The sequence below is a fragment of the Cavia porcellus genome, unplaced genomic scaffold (genome assembly GCF_034190915.1).
Source record: "Cavia porcellus strain 051 isolate PalLab524CR breed Dunkin Hartley unplaced genomic scaffold, mCavPor4.1 scaffold_24, whole genome shotgun sequence".
NCBI lineage: Eukaryota > Metazoa > Chordata > Mammalia > Rodentia > Caviidae > Cavia > Cavia porcellus.
The window spans coordinates 2,694,238-2,707,520 of NW_026947507.1; the positions used below are offsets into that span (position 1 = coordinate 2,694,238).

General features: G+C 40.9%; 1 protein-coding gene across 1 annotated transcript in view; it reads left to right on the top strand.

The window, feature by feature from the left end:
- Prag1 (PEAK1 related, kinase-activating pseudokinase 1) overlaps nucleotides 1-13,283 on the top strand; it is a 43,102-nt gene that overhangs the window by 19,996 nt on the left and 9,823 nt on the right. Inside the window, exon 3 of the mRNA XM_013144365.3 lies at nucleotides 5,687-5,844. Within this exon, the coding sequence (XP_012999819.1) occupies nucleotides 5,687-5,844 (158 nt within the window). The remainder of the gene's footprint in view (nucleotides 1-5,686; nucleotides 5,845-13,283) is intronic.

Consider the following 13,283-nt stretch of genomic DNA (forward strand, 5'->3'; position numbering starts at 1 on the left):
GAGAGTTTGCAGAGTTTTATGAAAGATAGGTCAAATGATTGTTAACGGGGGAAAGGTGTGTTTAAAAAACTAATCTCACCGTGAGTTGTTAAGCATGTTTATACCATCACTTGGCCACACATCTGACAGAGTGCTCCATTAGGGCTCAGAAGAGTAACCTTTGGGATATTAAGCCTTTACCAGGGATTCTTAAGTCTTCCCCACACAGAATGAAGAATCAAAAGCACCTTGATTCTAAGTCCTTGCTTTGATGAAAAGCGTGCCTTTCATTTTTAAATATGATGTGGTTTTGCTCCTTCCCTAATTAAAGTGGCCATCCTCAAAGAGTACCGGAGATGGGAGTTCCTGGGGTGGATGCTTTTTGATACAGTGTGGCAGAGTCATGATGCCTGAAGTTTTGTTTCTTGAGTTTTGTTTTGAGGGTGGAACGCAGGAGGTCCTGCATGCTAGGCAAGTGCTGTATCTCTGAGTTACATTCCCAGCCCTTCCTTGGATTTTATTGTTAAGAAAAAGGGCCACCCCAGTATGTATGAGAAAGCATGTTCTGTCCCATTTTACACCAGTTTGTTCCCACAGTCTCCTGAGATTTTGTTACCTGGTAGGAACCTAAATTCAATGAGATTTTTCCAGTAAGTAAGCTGTTGTCATATCCCCAGAGCCCACAAATTCTACTTGGGCCTTAAATATAAAAATTTCAAAGAGTCTGCTGATGGAGGTCCCTGCCTTCCCATTGCACACACACACACACACACATTGTGTAAGAATTTATTCTGTAATCTTAGAAGTACACTGATTTTGTTGGCCTTTCTTCGATGCGTTCCCCAGAGCTGTGACTTCTCTCTTACAAGGGCTAGATTCGGAAGGACTTAACCCCAAAGTTCTAGACAAGTTGCTAGTTCTGAGAAGCAACATTTTTCCATCCACAAGGCTCTGCTGAGGGGAACTGACTCATTGAGCCTGCCTGTTACTACCGCAGGCTGGGGAAATCCCTCCTGATAGTCCATGTCCTGGGTACCCAAGAAACTCAGCAACAGATCAAGAGGAGCAGCCATCTCTGGGTCCTAGTGGTTTGTTCCCACTTAAAATATTCATTTTTAATCTATCAAGAGTTTCAAGCGTACAATGAAGTTCAAAGAGCAGTTTAACTGACATTCAAGTAGCCCCTAAAATTTTTCAAATACTAACATTTTGCCATTTATTTAGTGTTTTGTTTTGTTTGGTGGTGGTACTGGGAATTGAACCAAGGGCCTTGTACATGCTAAGCATGGACTCTATCACTGCACTACGCCACTGAACCTAGATTTTAAAAAATTACTAATATAATGGACTCTCACTTCCTCTGTAATTATTTCAGTTTCCCATGGATAGCCAGAGAAATTACTGTTTTGAAGTTAAGGAACATTGTTTGTATTTTTGTGATCTACAAAAATATAAATTATCATGCACTTTTAAAATATGTATAAATGGTATCACCATGTACTTGAGACTTTTGTAAATTACTTTTATTTCTTAACATTTTAAAATACTTTTTTCATACTGACACATTATCCAGTTTATTTTTGACTGCCACATAGTAGTCTACCATAAGACTGCAGTACAGTTTATTCCTTTTTTGGTGGATGGTTGAACTATATACAAGTTAATTTTACTGTTTATAACATTAAAAACATCCTTATCCATGTATGAGATTTTTTTCCCAAGTTTTCACTGTACAATACAGATTGCAGTGTACTAAAAATGTAAATGCATAGCAGATTTTAAAAACCTAAAATGAAAAAAGAATATAAAATATCTTATTAAAATTTTTATTACATGTTTAAATGACAGCATTTGATATGCATAGCTATTAAATGCATACATAAAATTAATGTCACTTATTTTAAAATTTTTAATCTGATCACTTGAAAATTTTAAATTATATATAGGACTTGGAATTGTATTTCTATTGGACAAGACCACTTTAGAGCAAGAGCGAGTCACCTAGCGTTCATAATTTAGCCATGTGTTTGTATAAATACATTTTATTGAAAAACATGCCCATTCACTTTCATTCACTGACAGCTTTCCTGTAGACTTGATAGTTGCAGCAGAGTCACTGTGGCCATGAACTTCAAGTAGTTGCCATCTGTCTGTTTAGGGAAAAGTATTGGTCCTTATTCTAAGAGTAGTGATTTTTTTTTTTTTAAAAAGCATGATTTACTGTAGGAAATGCATTTGATAATATGATTCCACACACATGTGAAACAAGAAGTTCAGAAAACAAAATTTCACAAATCTTTACTATATTTGGTTTTACATTCTTTGGTTACTCCTATTTTTTTGTAATAAACTTTCATTCTGTGAATAGCTGTGACCTAGTACAATGATTTAGCCACTCATTTATTACAATGATATGTTTAACATTCATTAAGGATATTTAAATTCCAAAATGAAGTCTTTGGATTATCGAGGAACTATTAGTAACATACCGTGGCATCCAATTAACAAGTGTAATTTTTATGTATTAGTTAAAAATTAAATTTTCCAAAATTTAATTAACTTAAATTTAAATGTAAAGTTATAAATATAAAAGCATTTGATAAAGTCTAGTAATCATAAATAAATTAAAATACAAAGCTCTTTTGGAAACTAGGAATAGAAACAATTTCATTAAGCTTGTAAACAGTATGTACCAAAACCTACAGGAAACGTACTCAGGATTGCAGCATCCTAGGTACACTGTGGTGCTGAGCTCCTTCTTTGCATCCAGCACCTGAGAATGCTTTTATTCCCAACATTATTGTTATTCTAAGCAACTCTAAGAGCGTGTGTGCGTGTGTGTGTGTGTGTGTGCGCGCGTGTGTTCACATGTGAATGTATTTATGACTATCTTAGTTTTGTCTTTGCAAAAATCCAGAGATGATGGCTTATTCTTACAATCTCAGCTATACAGGAGGCTGGGGCAGAGGATTGGGAGGCCAACAGAGACAACATGGTGAGACTACCCATGTGAAAAAGAAAAGTGTGAAACTCTATAATTGTATTCTAGCAGGGTATTAAATGAAGATCATTGACTGCCATAACATTTCCTAAGGACTTTATATTTCCAATATTCCAGCATGGACCAAAATAGTATTAAGACTTCTGTTAGTCTGTAACACTGTTGTCATAGTCATGTAATCTTTGATGATTTTGAAAGATTTTAATATGATTCTAGAATTGGTAATGGAACAAGAAACATGTTTTCTAAAGAGCACTTTTCATAGTAGCTATCTTAGTTACTTTTCTTGTTGCTGAAACAAAATTAACCCACAATTAAAAGGGGGAAAAGTTTATTAAGCTCATAGTTTGTAGAGGTGTCAGTCCTTAGTTGGTTGACTCCAATACAGAGTGGCACATGGCTGCAGTATCACAGAGAACAGTTTATGGTGCCCCCAGAGTAGCAAAGCAACAAAGGAAAGGACAAGCCTCTTTCTTGCCCTTATATTTTGGGTTAGTAGGATTAAGGTGGTACCAAACCAATCAATGGACTGATTTACTAATCATCCACCCTTAATCCTAGGACCCCTATCTTAGCTTTGCATATCATTCTGTCACAAGCTCTAGAGTCAGCCATCTCTGGAAAAGACCTATCTAAGATTGAATGAGGCTTTGAAAGGCCATCTAGACACAAACCTAATATTCCATCCCTGGCCTCCCAAAGCCTCATATACATTCCTTTACAAAAAGAGGCATTAAGTCCATCTTTAAGGATTTCCAAAGTCCTAATAGTTATTGCTGAAAAGTTTAAGTCTTGACTATCTGAGGTTTGACAAACTCTTAGCTGTGAGCCCCATAAAAATGAAAAGAAAGTTACAATGGCACAAGATAGATAGACAAACTTTCTGCCAGGTCATAACACACACTGTCTGGAATGTAACAGCCAATGCAGTTCTTCCCAGCAGAAATTTCCTGAGCTTGGTCGTTACCACCTGAATTTCTGTCAGCCTTCTGGTCTTCTGAGCTCTGACCAGAATCTCCCATACAATACCTTCTGCTCTACTTCTTCAGTTGGCATCTCTCTTATTTTTATTTTATTTTTGGTGGGGGTGTTCTGGAAATTGAACTAAGGACCTTATGCTTGCCAAGCAGGCACAGTTCCACTGTGCCACTGAATCCCCAGCAACAGCTGGCATCTCCAGACCTCTCCTAACTCTTCCCCTTACCACAAACTAGTTTCAAAGACTCTTGAGCCACAGCAAAGTTCCCACTTCTCTGGTACCAAATTCTGTCTTAGTTATTTTTCTCTTATTGCTGAGATAAAGTACCTAACACCCAAAGTTAAAGGGGAAAATGTTAATTTAGCTCACAATGTGCAGAGTTTTCAGTCCATAGTTGGCTGGCTCCAAGACAGGGTGGCAGATGGCAGAGGGGCAACACAACAAGGAAAGGACCTTGACAGTGGCTTTCTGTCTCCTTTTATTTTATCCAGACTACCAGGATTAGGGTGGTGCTAAACCAATCAGTGGGTTGATTTAATAATTAACCACTCTTCTCCCAGCATTGTACTGCAAATCAATCACACACCCTAGATTTAGCCACCTCTGAAAATGTCCCACCTACTGCATGAGTTTTGTGATGCGGGATACATTTCCTGCTCTAAGCAAGGCATTCCAGTGACTGAAAACTAACCCAGGGCCTGCCAATGTTGTAAACAAAGAATGATCAATTAATTCTTGACAGTAAGATCATGTGCATGAAGTATAGCAGTTCTGATGCCAAATCAATACCATGTTGTCTATTTCTTATAGCAGATACTGAGATATAGATCTGCCATAGTAGGAACCAGGAATGTGATCAGGAAACACCAGTTCAGGCCAATGTGGGTTACTACTCACGGGGGGACTGGATTGATTGTGGTCTGTCTCATTTCATGGTGAAAATGTCAGTGGAGAAGTGAATGTTCCTGTGGGCCTTGGGAAGGGGAAAGGAGAAATCAATAAGCTAAGCACTCTGCCCAATAATGGAACTTTTTCCCTAGGGCAAGTTCTTTTTTCTTAAAGTTGGTATTCCTGTCTCTGATATGTTGACAATCCTGTCTTAGGAAACACAACAGAAGGTTTCACAGAAAGTCAGAGGGCAGATTCCAAGGTTCTAGATAAAGGGCTATGCTAACCTGGTTTTATTTAAAAACTACAGAAGTGCTTATCCTGGAGTTCAGTTAAAATTTAAATGAAGTTTTCCTTAATTCCAGCCAAACTCTTTGAAGCCAAGCAAGAAACTACCAGGCAAATAAAGAAACCTCATGTTTTTAGACCTAATTTGAAACTTTCCTGTCATGAAATCTTGCAAATACTCTCCCACCTCTGCAGATCTCTGTACGTTGGCCTGTATGGTAATGTTTCACTTTTTCTTTGTAGAGATGATGCCCGGGGTATAATAGATGGCATAAATTGCTTGGCAGAGGGGATCAGAATGCAAAGGCAGTTCAGTTCCTCTTTCCAAGTCAGGATTTTGGTATTTGTCTGCATTTTACAGCCTCTTCTACTAACCGATTCAGGAAGTCTCCCAGGCATGTGCATAAAACTTCAGAAAAGCCCATGGTTTTTATTTTTTTGTTTGTTTGTTTTGATATGTAGATATTGGCCAGGTTTTTAAAGCCTGGTAGGTTCATCTCTGGATAGAAAGCAAGGGACATTCTTTTATTCTTTGTTTCTATCTTTCCCAGGCACCTTTTAAAAATGAACAAGAGCAGCTCTGATTTGGAAAAAGTGAGCCAGAGCTCTGCAGAGAGCCTCAGCCCATCCTTCCGGGGTGTCCACGTCAGCTTCACCACCAGCTCCACGGACAGCCTGGCCTCAGACTCCAGGACCTGCAGCGATGGAGGTAAGACTCACCTTTGACAAGAGGCTGAGATTCTCCTGGGCCTCCAAGCCCAGCTAGGATTGGAAAACACTGAGCAAAGCCTGTTTCCTCGGTTCCACTTTCTCCCTGACATAGTCACTAGCAAGGAACAGTTGCAATTAATTTCCTATTGAATATTTGATAAGCCAAGGTAACCATATTTCCCTTAGTAATTACAAATGCATTGGCATGGCAGCAAAGCCTGTGGCACGGCTCCTGATTTTTTGGGTAATGAACCATCCATGGGTAGGTACACTTTCTGTCCTCAGGGTTAGTTCTAAAGGGCTTGCATGCACCTCAGCCCCAGCTCTCACCCTGAGTGCTGTCTCTCTGTCTCATTTGCATGCACGCCTACACATGAATGCATGCACACATAGACACAAGTGTTCGCATAAATGTTTGCTGAGTTAAAACACAAAAGGTTCATTAGGTCACCATCCACCCCACTTTCTGGACCAAGTTCTCACTGTGTCCTGATGGGGCACATTCCTAAAAGCAAACTCTTGATATTTTTCACATTTATGTCTGGGTGGGCAGTATTAACTCTCACCCTTTGTGTGTATCTTCTGTCCTGTGTTCCTCTTCAAAGTACATTAATTAATAAGTCAAATTTAGACAGTTGTTAGCATGAGTTTCTTTTGCATTCCCGTCTAGAATTCTTGGTAGGCTGTTTTGGAGAAGGGAGTTTCCTGTAAATGTCCCATCAACAGCATTTTTCTACTTGAAAGATGGGTACTGACTAATAAAAGCCTGTGGTCTGGGTCAGAGTGAGGTGTTCTGATAGGAAACCTCTGATAGCTGTTAATTAAAAAGAGGAAATACCTCCAACTCAAATTTGGGGGAAGTGTAACAAAAATGATTTTCTTTGGGTGCCGGTTTTTAGGGCAGCTGTCTCCTTTGTTTTTTCCATCCCATTGTGTGGTAGTTCAGTCAGGCAGATGATCCTCTGGAAGGCTGGATCTCTGAACCTAAGCCCCAGTGCTGGTCAGCCCTAGCCCACTCTCAAGAGGACCGTGACCAGTTCTCAAAAGCAATCAGGACAGAGCTGTCTGTGTGACATCAGGCAGCTGCAATTGAAGAGAACTAGACTTACACGCTTCACCACTTCCCTTCTCAGAACCAGTAAATCATGATGTCTGTTCTCAGGACTCTTGCGGACTAGCTGGGGAAATCAAGATTAAAACACCCAACATGTGGGTGGAGGGGATAAGGTAGGAAATTGAGTTGCCTCGTGCAGAGGGCTTCTAAAGGCTTCCGGAAGACAGAGACCTAATGAGGGAGGGAAGGTTCGGGGAAGGGCTTTTGACAAAGGAAACCAGCTTCTGTCTTAGTGAGGTTGGAATTACGGAGGGAGAGCAAGGAGTGGAGCACTTTCCCTGGGAGGAGGGGCCCCACAATAGAGCAAGGCAGACTGGGAAGAGGGGCCCAGCCTGGTGTGCCACAGAGGCAGGAGAAGGGAGGTGGGAAAGAAGCTGTGGGAGCAGCCGTGGGACCGACTGCAGGGCTCGGCGTGCATCTGAGGGGTGGGATGTCAGAAGCTGCTGGACAAGTGTGAGGGCCATCGTCTCGCCCAAACAAGACACTTTTGCATGTTAATTTCTGAATAACATAAATTAAAATGAATATCCATTCATGGTTATTTCAGAATTACTTCTAGGAGCCAGCATCTATCTGCTGCTCCTTCCTAGGGCTCTGTACCAGAACCGGTTTTGCAACTGGCGAGACCCTAAAGTCTTTTCTCTCTCCTCTCTTTTTTTCCACTCTCTTCATTTTAACCTCACTTAAACAAGCTAGCGAGTATACAGAGGTGCTGGTCATGTAATGTGAAAAGTCCTTCTTTCAGTTTAACATGCTTAAGCAGGGCAGGGTGCTGCGTGTTTTAGGTTTGTTACCGAACAATTATCTTCTCATCCCAACGCATCTTAACTTCCTTTTATGTTGTAGGTAAAATATTTACCCACCTTTTTGTTTCAGATGTTCACATGTGTTTGAGATACATAACAATTACAGTCCTCTCAGGGAATTGGTGCATCCATGTATCAAAGCTTGATTATTTTTGTTTCCCCGTCACCACCCAGCCATCCCCTTCCCCCTTCCACAGCTCCCTGCCCGTCTCCACAGGCACTTTACCCACTTTCACTTTTGCTACTAATTCACATCTAGGAGCACAGCTAAGACTAGGATCAGAATAGAAGTAGAATCCATTCACACCGAAGGACTTCGAGGCTAATATGTAACGTCTACCTCTCTAATGCCATGTGGAAAGTAAAAAGATGCCATCAGACTCTCCGTGTGTTAGTCAGTAAGAACTCACTAATGAACATGATGCATTCCGCTGGCCTTTTCATCCACAGGATGGGCTGCCCTGAGGGAGTGGAAGAGAAAGGCACCCCGGGTATGTCAGCACAGCAGTTTACGCAAGCTTATTGGAAATGTATCAGGGTTAGTGGTTAAAGTTAGCTATGGCTTAGATTTTGTGGCAGAAAGTAAGTTTTGAATTTTATAAGAAAAACATAATTGAAATCTATAGCTTTTTTTACATTTTTCTCAATTTTATTTTTTTATGCATAGGCAGGACATAATGTTTCCATTCTTTGTATGGAGTTGTTACGTGTGTATAATAATTCCTTTTTCATCCCCTTTCTCTCTCCTCCCTGCCCTCTCCATCTCTTGAGCCACTTCCCATTTAAGAAAGATCTTTCTCCCGGAGTTTTGTTTTGTTTTATTCTTTAGAGACAGGGTCTTATCATGTATTGCGGGGCCTCGAACTCACTATGTAGCCCAGCCTGGCCTCCCACGCCCAGCAAAGCTCTTGATTCAGCCTCCTGAGTGCCAGCGTGACAGGTGTGTGTAACACCCCAATCAGTCCCTACTACCTATCATCTGTCTTTTATTTTGCTCTTTCACAGAGCAAGTTTAGGTAAATTTTATGGTGAGAAAATGTCATTTTTGTGTCAATGTTAATTTCATCTCTATACTTGTTTGGGATTTCTTGTCCCTCCCAGCACATCTGTTACCCCATTGGTCCATGGGGACATTGCGGTTGCATGGTGAGTCAGATTAGTGGAAGGAAAATTCTGTCTAAGCCTTGGCTCGTTTGGGAGGGGTGCACTGCTGTGTCAGAACAGGTCTGTGAAGGCTGCAGAGGGAGCACTGTCAGTGGTGGGTGGTGGGTGGGAGAGGGAAGTGATCAGCTAAGTGTTCATGAAAAACGCCCATTAGAAGAAGACTCTCATGTTTTAAGTGGTAACTTTTAATTTTACAAACCTAATGTTGCATTAAGATCATTTCCCTCTTTGATTTAGGATAATGTCAGAATTTAGTTCAGCAGTTCTAATATCTGTGGATGCCAGGAGACTAGAGGAGATTAGAGTTTCTGTTTAACTGAAACACTTCAACAGAGAAGAAAGAGGTCTAACCTAAGCAGTGAGTGGGTTTAAATTCACATGAGTACAAATACTCAGGCAGGAAGTTGTTCGTATTTTTATTGCTATCAAATCAGAGCTTAGAGAAAGGTAATTAAATATGGTGGTAGTAGGGACCTTGTTTTTTTGTTTGTTTGTTTTGTTTTTATAGATTTTTTTTCCTTTGGTACCAGGGATCGAGCTCACAACCCCTCACTTGTTTTGTTTTTAAGTCAATCTCAGTGCCAAAGAGATTTTTACAATGTGTATATCTTCCTAACAAGTGGCCAGGAAGTCAGAAGTGATGGGGAGCGAGAGGAGACCAAAAAGCTGCAGGGCGGTTTGGAGCAATGTCTGGTCCTTCCCAGCCATTGTCTCCTCCCACCACTGGCTATTGTCACCTGCAGCTCATGAGAAGAAATTATAATTTTAAAAAGGAGGTCTTGGGAAGGGTATTTAAAACAAAATATGCACCCCAGAATATTTTATGTTGCTGGAACAGGCTTGTTAAGCACTTGACTGTAAATGCACAGGTGCGGTCTAATACTTTACATGGGGTTTTTCCCTAAGTGCACCCACAGACCCTCAAGGAGACAAATTGATTCATGCATTGTGTTCTGGAAAATCAAAGAATGAAAGAGGAAGAGGTTTATTTTTAAGATTTTCAGTATCCTGGGCTATATCAGCAAAGTGAAGCTTTGCCTTATACTGTTCTATTCAAAGTGTGTGGTAAACCACATACTATTGCTTCAGTCAAGTTAATACATGTGTATGATAAAAATTTGGACAATACAGAAAGATATGAAAGATATGATACAGAAAAGATATGAATGTCAGTCTTCTGACATTCAAGCCGTTTGCATCACTACTTTAAACATTTTTTCTTGTTGTCCCAGAAGTTTTTAGCCATAGTTCAAATGTCATAAAAATTCAATTCTATACCCTTTTGTACTTAATACATCTTCAAGTGTTTCAAGTCAGAACCTTGGGTCTAACTCGTTTTTTAAAAAATGTTTTATTCTTTCACTGTGTGAATTAGTTAAGACTTTCTCTTTCCAATGCATATTTAGATTATTTTCATTACATGCGTACTATAGGATCCTGTGTTATACATTGCTGGGATTTAGTGAGACCCTCTATAAGATAAATTCTTAGAAGAAATAGTACTGATGCATGCATCAAAAATTTGTATACGTTTCAAATTGTCATCTAAAAAACTGTCAGTTTAGCTTTCAGTTCAGCATGTGAAGAGCGCTTTGTAGGAAAAGTCACCTGGCTAGAAGCACATTTGGGCTGTAAGCGAGCAGACCAAGCATCTAGAGTTGGTTTTCTAAACTGAGACAGGCTTTTCTGCTTTTGCCTGTAAATCACATTCTTCCCCTGATTATTGTTTCCTGGTCTGGAGAGATTCTTTACAAATACCACATTTTCCACCCCATTTTAAGATGTTAATAACATGCCTCCAGTTTCAGACCACATTTATCTTCTTGAAAAAGCAAAGGTTTCCTTTTAAAGGAATGTTTTTTGCTGTTTTTTTCCCACGTAATGTTGAGTCTGTTATGATTGTAGACCCAAACAAGAGACTGTGCAATTTTCCTTTGGAGGAAAAAGTTATGTGTGAGGGTAGAGCACTGCTCAGGCCTCCACCCTCACCCTGCACATCCCCAGGTGTGGGCGTGGGGGCAGGGTTGGCAGACCCCTGCCTCACTGCCGCTTCCTGTGTGGTGATGACAAGGTGCTTATATAGATGACTGTGGGTATTTTTAACCTCCGACAGGGGGTTGAATTAGACCACAGGACCTGTGCAAAGTTTTCTCCATCTGCTTTGTTCTCAATGCCTTGGTCTTAGTAGGTAAATACTGACTGATGAGTAGACGAATCTGTAAGGTGCTTAGTGCTACACAGTCCGTTATCCTCCTTAAAAATCCATCTATGGGGTATTTCAATATTTTCACACAAAAAAAAATTCATTTCACCTTAACTGAAGATTGCAAACAGCCAAATGGCAAAGAGCATGTGGATGTTGTAGGGATCCTGCCTCTTGCCTCTGCGTTTGTGCTGGCCCAGCCACTGTCAGCCGTAAAGCCTTGTACAGAGTTGCTGAGGAGCTCTGCCCTGGCTCAAAACAGGACCGACCACTTCCTCTGTCAGCTCTCCTTTGGCCGGGAGAAACAATGGAAATATCTATCCACACCCAGCCAGAAGAGAGGGCTCTATCTAAGGTGAACTTCCCTGTACCACCTGTGAACTTTTGCCCTGCATTTCTACACAGGAATTAGCCTGTTTTTTTCCCAACCACTGTAATCCTGAATTTTTGCTTTACTTTCTAAATATAGGGACACCAAACTGCTGTACCTCCACGCTGCCCTTTTGCTCCCCACATGATGAGTGGTTTCCCACTAGAAATACTTCCTCTCCTCTAGAGCAGTGAGTGCCCTGAAGGATTGCGGGGTGTTCTTTTCTCTAGTTGCATTATATACAGAATTGGAAACTGGAAGGACAACTTCGGATCTGGTGTTGGAACCCTCTGGCCCTCTTAGAATTATTTAAAACCCACCAGTGCTCTAGATGTAGTTACAGAAAGCTTTCTCACCCCTTTTTACTCATCGTTGTAAATCGGAGTTTGGATATGGTGATTAACACATCCATTAAACTGGAATATAGTTGAATTTGTTTTATGTCCCATTAATATGAGTCATTTTGGCAGTTGTCCAGAGTTGTTGAAGATTTTGGGGGCAAATTTTCCTAAACCAGTAGTTTGCCTGTGAACAGTGAACTATTTGGGGTGTCAGGACACCTCTTTTGTCTGGATTTTCTAAATCCATAGTGCGGCCCCTGCTGTGAATTGTGAAGATCTAGCTCCTGGAGTCAAGGAAATGACACTCAGTCATTTCCCCGAGAAGACAGCGGCCACCCCTCATGTGTCGGAGAATAGCTTCCTCTTGCAAAATCACATATGAGCATGTATTTCACAGTAACTGTAAGAATACTAAAGCCTGTTAAGAAGCTCTAAGGTCCTCTGCCCCAGGATGCACTGCACAGCTCCGTGGGTTCAGCTTTTACCCTGTATGTCTATATAGGCATTAACCAGTTTTCCCAACCACTGTAATCGAGATTTCTTTTCTTTGCTTTCTACATATAATAACATCAAACTAGCGTACTTTTCCTTTAGCCCTCCAGAGAGCTTTAAGCACCTGGATGTTCAGGAGGATATGCAGTTTGGAAGATCGTGTTCCTGCCACAGAACTGGGCTTTAAAAAAAAATCATTAGGCATGTTCATAAAGTCCACTTAGATGTATAATGTCCACATTCCAAGGGAGCCTCACATCACTGATAAAGGTGAAACTTAAGGCTTCTTAGGATGAGCGTGGGTGTGAGAGGGAAGCAGGTTTTATGCAGCAACGTTCTCTGATTATGTGCATGCATCAGGGAATGATTGTTGGGTGACACACTTGTGGCATATGAGAAAAACCGGAAAATGAAGTACCCTACATGCTAATCCCTGGAGCCTTTCCTCCTTCCTACTACCGAGAACCCTTTGCTAGATTCACCCAAGTAGGGTTTCAATCTGATGAAAGACATTCATTGACACTGTTCTCATGGAAAGCAAGAGAATACAGCTTAGGGTAAAGGAGACAGCCCCCTTTTCCAGGCTGCCTGAGTTCAGGAGTGAGTTTCTGAGCTGGGCCATATGCAAGGTCTGCACCAGAGCATCTCAATCTCTTTGATGTTCTGGAGAACAAGAGAAGATGCAGATTGTTTTTAAAAAGATTCGTGCTTTCTGTCCAGATTAGTGAGTTACCAGAGGCAAGGCAAACTGTGAGAACTAGAGATAGCAGGGGACATCATGGACGCAAGCTGTCTGCCTTGAATTATTTTACTCCAGGAGCAGCTTTCACATTAAAACGCATGTTCTGAGAGGTTGAAAATGGAGAATGCTGAAATGATACACTGTTAGTGCTGGAAGGGGTCTGTCCAGGGATGCAATCCAGCCCTTTTTAAATGAGGAAACAGCT